At 43.8% G+C, this 10,187-nt stretch overlaps 1 protein-coding gene across 3 annotated transcripts; it reads left to right on the top strand.

Annotated features, from left to right (window-relative positions):
- Positions 1 to 1,707, top strand: LOC120240485 (ribonuclease 7-like). 3 transcript variants are annotated; one of them, XM_039245234.1, is made up of 2 exons: positions 1 to 303; positions 1,155 to 1,707. In XM_039245234.1, the coding sequence occupies exons 1-2, from the start codon at positions 184 to 186 to the stop codon at positions 1,662 to 1,664; spliced, it is 630 nt and encodes a 209-aa protein (XP_039101165.1). In that variant the 5' UTR covers positions 1 to 183; the 3' UTR covers positions 1,665 to 1,707. The 3 variants fall into 3 exon arrangements, with proteins under 3 accessions (XP_039101165.1, XP_039101167.1, XP_039101166.1); XM_039245236.1 differs by lacking the exon at positions 1 to 303 and adding an exon at positions 620 to 699; XM_039245235.1 differs by lacking the exon at positions 1 to 303 and adding an exon at positions 676 to 762.
- The last annotated feature ends 8,480 nt before the right edge of the window (positions 1,708 to 10,187 follow it).

The following is a 10,187-nucleotide window of genomic DNA, read 5'->3' as shown; positions in this document are numbered from 1 at the left end:
CGAAAGGTATTGGGGGCCTTCTCCAGGTAAAGCCAGGTGGCTGCTCAGCACCTGGCGCTGAGGGGCCCTGAGGACTGAATCACCACAGAAGACCTGAGTCGGGTGGTGCTGGGCATCGTGACTGTGCCGATTCATTCACTTCCGTCTCCTCCATCTCCTCCAAAAGATAAGCAGGAAGTCCTGATGACAAGAAATCCTACAAAGCAATATTCTAGGCTATTTTCTCTGCATCTCCTCAGGCCACAGGAAAAGCTATCCTTATCACCGCGGAGATTGGATCTTCCCAGATTCTGTGAACCAAAGGTGTATATAGGGGATAAATGGCAACTCTCCTGAACTTCACTTGGGGTTGACACCTGGGTCAGGCGCTTTATTAGAGTCATGAAAACTATGTGGCTGGGGACCAAATCTATTCTTTGGGCATGAGGATTGAAGCTTCCTCATTGCTGAACCTGTCTAGGTGGGTACACTCGCTCCATAGGCATCCACTTACTTGGGACATGTAGGTGGAGACGCATGACCTTGATTCATTTCCTGATCCGGGATGACTCTTCAGCCTGCCCCCAAACAGAAGTGACGAAGCTCAGGCCAGCTCTTAAGGAGTTAAAAGGCAAATGATCTGAGGCCATTGTCAGGTAGGGGCAGCCTCAGTCTGCTAAGCGGGAGCTGCAGACTCCCGCTCAAGGACTCAGTGAGGAGGTGAGACCCATGGAGGTACCTGGGCGAGGAGACAGGACAGAGAAGGAATGGGCTCTGGTGCAGGTGAGGGATGAGATAGATGAAGGAGGAGGCGATAAGGACACACACAGGGGAGAGAGGAGAGTGATGCCAGGATGAAGGCACAGAGTGGGTACATGGGGGCCAGGGGGTGTCATGAAGTGGATGAGACACAGAGCCAGGGGATAAGGGCACAAAGCGGATGGGGCTTGAGGGAGAGGAAATAGAACAAAGAGTAGGAAGACAGAATGAGGGAAGACAGGGTACAAGGTGAAGGGGATTGGGACACAGTGAGTGAGGAGGGCACCCAGAGCAGGGAAGAAGGGAGGAGACCCCCGGTGAGGAAAGAAGGAGGCAGTCGGGGAGGGTAACGGTGATGAGAGAGAAGGAGTGCGTACAGGAAGATGAATTTCTCACCTCCTGCTCTCTGTCCTCAGCAACCCTCGCCCTCCATCCTGACTGTTCCTCTAAGAGAGATGGCAGCAGCCAGAGCGGGATCCCTCACTCTGCTCTTGCTCCTGCTGCTGGGGCTGTGGCTGGCTGAGGTCCCAGTCAGCGCCAAGCCCAGCAAGATGACTGCGGCTCAGTGGTTTGAAACTCAGCACGTGCAGCCCAAACCCCGGGGATGCAACACCGCGATGGGCAACGTCAACAAATACACGAAACACTGCAAAGATTTCAACACCTTCCTGCATGAATCCTTCTCCAGGGTGGCCGCCACCTGTCAGACCCCCGCCACAGCCTGCAAGAAGGGCCGTAAAAACTGCCACCAGAGCCAAAAGCCTGTGTCTCTGAGCACATGTAAGCTCACCTCGGGGAAGTACCCAAACTGCAAGTACAAAGAGAAGCAACTGGCCGCTTCTTACATTGTAGCCTGTGACCCTCCCCAGCCAGGGGACTCTGGGAAATTCAAGCTGGTCCCTGTGCACTTGGACAACGTCGTTTAGGTTTTCAGTCTTTCTCCCTCTTGGGCTGTGCCTTAATTCCCTCTCCAGGCCTCTGTGCAACTCTTTTTTTTTTTTAATACTTATTTATTTTTGAGAGAGGGGGGAGGGGCAGAGAGAGAAAGGGGGACAGAGGATCCGAAGTGGGCTCTGCACTGACAGAGGCGAGCCCAATGCGGGGCTCAAACTCATGAACCTTGAGATCATGACCTGAGCCAAAGTCGGATGTTCAACTGACTGAGCCACCCAGGCGCCCCTCTATCCTACTCTTCATACGCCCATAAGGTTCTTTTCCTCTCCTCTGTTAGGGCCTGTTCTCACTCGTCTGAGAGGCTGAGGGTGAGCTGAGGTAGACAGGTTGGTGGGCTAAGCTCCAGAAGTGATGGTCTTTCATCTCTTTGTTGCTGTTTTCCCGGAAGCTTACCCCCAAGAGAGGGGCTGAACAAGCTAGGAGTATGGGTTCTCTGGCCTGTGCCTTGTACATCTCTCCCCTAATAAAGGGACAAGGAGGATATGGGATTTATGGACAGAACTGTTCCTGTTCTTAAACTAGGAATCTTCCCCAGCTAATGTGGTAGTGATACGGCCCGTGTTATGTTGGGCCAGAGGCAGCTGGGAAGAAAGAAAACAAAGTACCACTTCATATTTATATAGCATTTTAGGCTTTTCATGGTGTAGCCACATGAGTTCCTTGTGAGATAGACTTGAGAGGGATTCCTTGCCTTCTTTAGGGGAGGAAATTGAGATTTCAGAAAGTGTAATTCATTAAAGAGCTTGTCAAATTAGTTCGTAGCAGAACCTGGACTTGCATTTAGGACTCCTTAGTCTAAATTCAGTGTACTTTGTACTTGACCATTATGCAAAAAAAGGAGAGACCTCTGCAGGCACAAGAGAACTAGGTAAGAGTTCACCCATGTACTCTGAGAGCTCTGAAGAGCCAGTTATCCTGTGCTGGCTGCAATAAAGGTCACTACCTCTCCAGCCAAGAGCTGTTTATGAGGTGCTCCAGGGATCTTAATTCATTCTTTCTCTGCCTCTCTAACTGAGCTCCCCCTTCTCCAGCCCACTGTTCATCTGACCCAGCCCCCTGGGCTTGGCTGTGGCTAAATCCCTTTGGCCTGAAGGCATTGGGTCAGGGGAGTGTCCCAGCTTCATCCCCCTGCTCCAGGATCACATTTCCCTTGACCTCAAGGGACTTCCGTGGCCCAGAGCCTGCTTGTCACAAACAGGCTGGTGGGAGCTGCCAGAGCTTCCTTCCTCTGATAATGATCTCTCCTGCTTCGGTGCTTCCCTGGCAGTCTGCCCAGGCCGGAGGGCTTGAGATGTGGAAATGCCATCTCCCTGTCCTCCCAGGGTGTAGGTACCACTTCTCCCTCTCTACTGAGCAGAACTAGAGAAGCCGTGGCTTCCCACTGGCTCTGATAGTGCCCAACCCCCCCCCCATTGCCCACAGCCCTAACCATCACTGGCATGTTCTCTATTTCAGTCCCAGACAAACTGCACTATGCCCATGGACACCCTACTTCAATGCCCAATTACCTTGTTAGACCTTCCCTCCCCAACTGGACAGTCATCCCTACCTGTCCCTCTCTGCCACCACCAGTGCTCCTTTACTCCTTACCAGAGTCAGAGTCATCTTTGGAGCCAGATAAAATTGGGTGTAAATCTTGGTTGGCTCAGTATTCCTGGCCAAGTGACCTCCAGCAAACTACTGAACCTCTCTGCAGCTGTGCTTCCACACAGCAAAATGGGAGTAATACCACCTACACAACAGGATTGCAGGAAGATTTAGAAATGATAGTTATGATGCCTTAAGCAGCTCTCAGCCCTGGTAGGCATTTAATAATGATCACTAGTAGTAGCAGATAGTCGTCCAGTCAAATCCACCTTGGCAAACATGCCAATGAAGGCAAATACCCCACTCAACTTTCCTTGAGGGTTTTCTTCTGCTAGAGTGATGTTCATGAGTAGCTAGAGGACAAGTCTGCAGAGTCCTGCTGGGTGGGCTGGTGGTTGGAGAGGAGGAGGAGCTACAATAGGGAGGAGATGATCAAAAGAAAGAGCAGACATTGAGCAATTCAAGCAGAGTGTGGGGCAATACATTGCTGAGTCTTGGAAGTAGAGGTGCACTAAATACACATTGTGGCCAAATATCAAATGACTAAATGTAAATCTATATATCCTATGGTCGTTATACTCTACATTTATCACTTTATTTTTTTAATGCTATTTATTTTTGAGAGAGAGAGAGAGAGTGCACAAGTGGTGGAGGAGCAGAGAGGGACAGAGGATCCAAAGCAGATTCTGTGCTGACAGCAGAGAGCCATGAGGGACTTGAACTCACTGTGAGCCAAACTTTGAGATCACAAACCAAACTGAGATCATGACCTGAGCCAAAGTCAGATGCGCAACCAACTGAGCCACTCAGGCACCCCATACAACTATCACTTTAAATAGATGGTTTCAATGAGGTGCATAGAAAAGCAAGATACTTGGGGATATTGATTTTTTCCCTTTATTATTTTTTTCACAACTCTTTATATATTCATATAAATATAAATTGTACAAATTGACGTATATCATATAAATATAAATTATATATACTGATGTTTTTCTTATGGATATTATGGTTTTGAAGACATCCTCCTCACAAAATGTTGAAGTGGCTATAATGATGCTTTTAATGCATCCTCTCAAAATGAGAAGAATTTCCAGATAAAACTTTTTCTTAAAAGATTCATGACCTAAATAGTACTAAGTAACTAAAAATCAAACACAATTCAAAATTAATCTGTGGTGGTTGAGTTCAGAATAATGGTATCTTGGGGAATACTAACTGGGAAGGGGTAAGATGTAATCTGGAAATGTTCTTTCTTGGTCTGGATATGTTTACTATGTGAAAACCCATTGAGCTGTACAATTAAGATGTGTATAGTCAACTGTTTGTACATTGTACCTCAATAAAAATATCCTCCTGAATATATAGTTCTTAAGAATTATTTTATTTAATATGATAAATGCTAATATACCAATCAATTCTATAAAGATTGTGATATAATGGAATCATAGATGGAATTATGATCTAAATGAATTTCTGTTGTTCTGTTCTATTTTTTTGAATTGAATAGTACTTATACTATTTATTAAATTGTTATAAATACTTTGGCTCAAAAAGTATACGACGTTCTTCTTAAAGTTGTTCAGCTAATATACTATCTCTTATCATATATTAACTGTCAACTGATTTTCCTATTCTATGTGAAAATTCTTCATTGTTTTATGTATAATATAAACTTTTACAATCATTAATTATTACAGCATTTTTCTTAAAATAATAAATGTGCATTTATACTTCTACTGACTGACAGAATTTCAACACTTAAAAAAGTTCACAAGGAAAATTTCACTCTAAATTACATTTAGAATGCCCACTAATATTTGAAAGTGATTCAGATATTAACAACGAATTCAAATGACTTGCTTGTTCTCATCACTGATGATTTAACTGATTAGGTTTGACAGTCACCCATTCCTTCACATGACTTTGATCACAGACATGTTGAGAGATGCCAAGAATAATGTTGAAATAAGCTTTTGACTATTCAACTTTCCAAAGGTCAAAGGTGAGGTCCAAAGTGAATAACAGGTTTGGGCCAATTACCAAGGCTGGCTGAAGCTTGATGCATTCCTACCTGGTGGTTGAAGAATGGGAAAAGGAGGCTGATTAGTTATTAAACATTTCTGTTTCTGGGTGTAGGAGCTTGGAGAGGGGAGGAGAGTATGTAGGGGAATGTTTCCCAGCCTTGCGTAGGTGGCTTTAAAGAAAATTGTTTTGGGGCTCCTGAGTGGCTCAGTCAGTTAAGCATCTGGCTCTTGATTTTGGCTCAGGTGAGGATCTCACAGGTCATGGGTTCAAGCCCCATGCTGTCAGAGCAGAACCTGTTTAAGATTCTCTCTTTCCCTCTCTCTCTGCCCCTACCCTGCTCATGCACTCGCACTCTCTCTCTCTCTCTCTCAAAATAAATAAATTTTTAGAAAAGAAAGAAAAAGAAAATTATTTCAACCTGGACCTAAGGAGTCCACTAAAGAAAGTAACCCCAATGGCACCTGGGTGGCTCAGTTGGTTGAGTGTCTGACTTGATTTCAGCTCAGGTCATGATCCCAGAGTCATGGAATCAAGCCGCACATCAGGCTACATTCTCTCTCTTCCTTTGCCCCTTTCCCCCATTCACTCTTTCTCTCTTTCTAAAAAAGAAAAGAAAAAGAAAATAACCCTAAAACTGGTGCTAGAGCTCACTCACTTTCCTACAAGTAAGAACTGAGGTAGATAGGTAGGAAACTTTTCTACATCACCCTGGTTCCCCAAGGTCTCCATACACTGAAGCAAATGACTCATAGACATTACAAAGAGGGCCAGCTGAGTCAATGTTAAAAGGAGGGTCCTGATCTCAAGGGCAGAATGTAGGAAAGAGAAAATACCTTTGAATGAGCCCCTTCTCCACACATTGATTTATATTGTCAATGGCCTTCTTCATAGAACCTATGGCTTTAAGGGAATAACCCTAGTGCTATGGCAAGAAATACACCAATGGCATTAACATTCAGGGATGCTCCTTTGAGAGAACCTTGGCCCATTCTTATGCTCTTGCAGCTTCCAAAAGGACTTTGAAGACTTTAGATACTCGCTCTTTTAAAGGTCTCCTCCTACCCCCATCCCACCAGGGAAGGTAGAAAGAGGAGCAGGTACAATTCTTGTCAGGATGTTTACCTGTACAGGACTCCAAAGCCAGTAAGCCTAGGAGCATCCATGAAGCCACAGAAGCTTGAGAAGACATCGCTAACAGGGCCGTGTAGGAAACCCTTGGTTCACAAGAGGGGAGGTAAGGAAAGATGCCTACTCATAAAGGAAATACATACTATGATGAAAATCCTCTTGACTTAGGGAGATGGGAATTTCCTATTTATATAAAGGTAACCTACTAGATGGGAGTATCAGGGAGATTAAATGTGACAATATATTTAAAGCACTTAGTACAGTGGCTGGCATGGAGGAAAAGTGCAAGAGGTCTTATCATATTTATTACTGTGGTGTCAAATGTTTGGTGGCCAAACCTGTGATGGATGTAGCAGGCGTGACTTCCGTGACAGAAGAACAAAGGATTTCAACAAAGGCCAAACTCCTCCTCAGCCTTCCTTTGCCAAAAGTAGTTCCTAGCCAAGAGTGGATAAAGTAAGGCTCAAAGTCAGACAAAAAGGACAATATGCATTCATCCCTCTGGGTAAAGTAATTTGGAGTGGGGTGGGGTAGGGAGCAATGCTTTCAATTGGAACCAAAAAAGAGGGGGAGGGGGCTATCAAGTATTTCTGTTAAGACTACTTTATTTAGGGATTTTTTTTTCTTTTTTCCCAACTCTACCTTCTATGAATCAAAAAATATAAAAAGAAAGCAGAGGATTTAGGGCCACTAATTTCTGAGGGTGTCCACCACTCCAGCTCCTCTCCTCTTGAGGATTCAAGTATCATAGCAATTGATGGAGAGAAATGGCTCTAGTGACATTTCCAACTTCCCCTCCTGAGACATTCAAATCATTCCTCAGGTGAGCTTAGTATGACCTCACCATCATGGAAGACCTCTTGCATTTTTCCCACTCTCTGATTCAGCTCCCTTTCCTACTTTGTCTTCTGTTACTCAAAACTGCCACCGATGCCCATGGGTCATGGTCCGCCACTGCTTTCCAGTGGACTTCCAGTGGGAAAGTATCATAACTGTCACTTTCTATGGTCTTCTATATGGTCTTCTATGGTCTATATAGAAACTCAATTGAGCTTACATGTTTAAAACATAAACTGACCTGGTGTAAATTAGTACAAATTCTTGCTCAGGCGATGGCATTTAGCACAAGATATATCTATATGTCTGCATAGCTTTAGACTCTTTCGGCAGATATTCGTAAAATTATGTTATAAGAGATTGTATCCACTGACCTCAGATATCATCTACTTCAGCCTTCCCCATTTTGCAAATGAGAAAAATAAGACCCAAAGGACTTAAACACCTCGTTCAAGATCACGTGGCTAGTTTAAGTAAGTACTCAGGTTTCTTGAACCAGTCCAGTGATACTTCCAAAATGACATTCTAATTAATTGTCCCAAATGGATCTCAGACAGTTCCCAAGGTCGAATTCACTACCCATGGATTGGCAAATGAATCTGCAAATGGGCAGAATCCTGGACTTGAGACAAAAGCGTGTTCATCCAAAAGTGTTCAGTGTCCATAATCCTGACATGTTTACATTTCTGCCTCTCACCTGTGGACCACATCCCCTTCACCTGAATGTTCATATTGTGTCAGTGAGATGGGGAATAACATAGTACCCAAGAGCTTGATTATAAACCAGTCAAGCATGTCCTTGGGCCATGCCACTAGCTATTGGACACATAAGTAAGGGCATGCAGCAAGGACAAAGGTCTTCACTTCCTATCTGCTAGTTGAGTCCAGGGTGAAAAACATTGCGGAGATCCCATGTGGTGGACCTCCAGGTGGGCCTGAGACATCCCCAAACATTCTTTCTTTGGTAAGGGTCACCATTCCTTCAGAGTTGGTACACCCAGGCTGCGTTTTCATGGTCAGCTAGAGCCCACAGAACAATGTTTCTCAGACTTTTCCCCAAAGTGCTAGAAATGACAGTGGAGAATTAATTAAAATACCTGAAGTCATGCCCATCAACAGGGAGCCTTCTCTGAAACCTCCTTTCACTTAACTAACAGAATAGCCATATGCATAGATGTTTTATATGTTATCTTAAAATTTCACTTGTGGGTAATAGATCAAGGCTAATTTCCTGGTTTTGATGGCTGTGCTGTGCTTATGTGGTCCAGGGTACTTGTAATTAGGAAATACTCACTCTAGTATGAAGGGGTAATGGAGTATCATGTCTGTAACCTATTCTCAATAGTTCAGGATTGTTAATAATTGGGGGATCTGGTTGGAGCACATAGGGGAGCCCTGTGTAATCATTCTGAGACTTACATATAAATTTGAAATTATTTCAAAGCAAAAACATTTTAAATTGAAAAAAAAAACCTCTGTAATTTATTTGAATTTTTCAACATTATCCATCATATGGTTTTATTTTATGTAAAAATAATGTTTTGAATTACTTCCTTTCCCCCCAAAATAATTTCAGAAAATTAGGAAGGAAGACATTTATGTTGTGTCTTTGTATACCCAGCACACATCTGCATTCAGTCAAGGGTAGGAGTACACTGGCCTAAATGGGGTTTTTCTTAACTAGCTCTCCATGGATCTTAGTCTCTGACCAGTATTTCTCTTCAAGAACTAGGTGAGGAAGATAAGATAGTTATGGGCCAAGGGCAGTAGGAAGGTCCTTCACGTGTGGAAGGAAGGAAGGAAGGAAGGAAGGAAGAAAAGGAGAAAGAAAACAGACATAGAACATTTGGAACAGTGACTGGAACATAGAAACCCCCAGCCCAGTAAATACAAGCTACGATCACTTTTATCACTGTTGTTTTTGTCATCCCTGGGAGGTCCAAATGCTGTGCACAGGCTTGTAGTAAGTTAAAGACCACAAAAAGTGGGGCGCCTGGGTGGCTCAATTGGTCCAACTTTGGCTCAGGTCATGATCTTGCGGCTTCTGAGTTTGAGCCCCACATCTAGCTCTGTGCTGACAGCTAGGAACCTGGAACCTGCTTTGGATTCTGTGTCTCCCTCTCTCTCTGCCCCTCCCCCACTCACATTCTCTCTCAAAAATAAATAAGGATTTAAATTTTTTTAAATAAATAAATAAACACTAAAAAACAAAAAGAAATGATGTGGATTCCAAGAGGCAGCACAATCCCTGAGTGTCCCTGTGGGCCAGCGAAGCACTAGGGGACATCTTCCATCTAGGTGTAAAGACTGGATACACCTGTAAGAATCCAATAACAAAACAAGGTAGCACACAATCAGGCACCCAGATGAGTGGTACCAGGAAGTGCTGTTGAAGAAGGTTAGGTTCAGGAGGGATTAGTTGGCCTCAGGTGGAACCGAACAGGAAGACTCACACAGGCGATCAAGCTGAGCTCTGAATGATGGATAATATTTGAGAGAGGGCTCTCAGAGGGAAAAAAAAAAAAAAAAAAACAAAACATGTTCAGGAGACAAAAAGAAGGCCAGTCTGTTAGCATAGAAATTTGGTCACCAATGTTAGCCCATAAGATAAGTTCAATAAACAGGAAGTCAGTGTGGCAGAAAGAGACAACATAACTTTGGAGCCAGGCTTGCCTCATTTTCAATTCCATTTACTACATCTGCCACTTACTAAATCTGTGACCTTCACCTCTCCAAGCCTCAATTTCCTTTCCTGGAAAATGGGGATATTAATATGGAACACATAATATTGCTTTGCAGATAAAATTGTATATAAAGCGAATGCCTTTGGACACAGTGAACACTTTTTATTTTCATTTTTTTAAGTTTATTTATTTATTTTGAGAGAGAGAGAACATACGCAGGGGAGGGGCAGA

The sequence above is a fragment of the Hyaena hyaena genome, unplaced genomic scaffold (assembly GCF_003009895.1).
Source record: "Hyaena hyaena isolate Hyena2069 unplaced genomic scaffold, ASM300989v1 scaffold_256, whole genome shotgun sequence".
In the NCBI taxonomy this organism is placed as follows: Eukaryota; Metazoa; Chordata; class Mammalia; order Carnivora; family Hyaenidae; genus Hyaena; species Hyaena hyaena.
The sequence above is the reverse complement of the archived record's forward strand: the minus strand, read 5'-3'. Positions and strand labels throughout refer to the sequence as shown.

Bases quoted from the DNA above. Each gene is read 5' to 3' on its own strand.
- LOC120240485 (XM_039245234.1), top strand. From the start codon at position 184: ATGACAAGAAATCCTACAAAGCAATATTCTAGGCTATTTTCTCTGCAT. The intron at 304-1,154 runs GTGTATATAGGG...CTCTGTCCTCAG, and splicing joins CCAGATTCTGTGAACCAAAG to CAACCCTCGCCCTCCATCCT.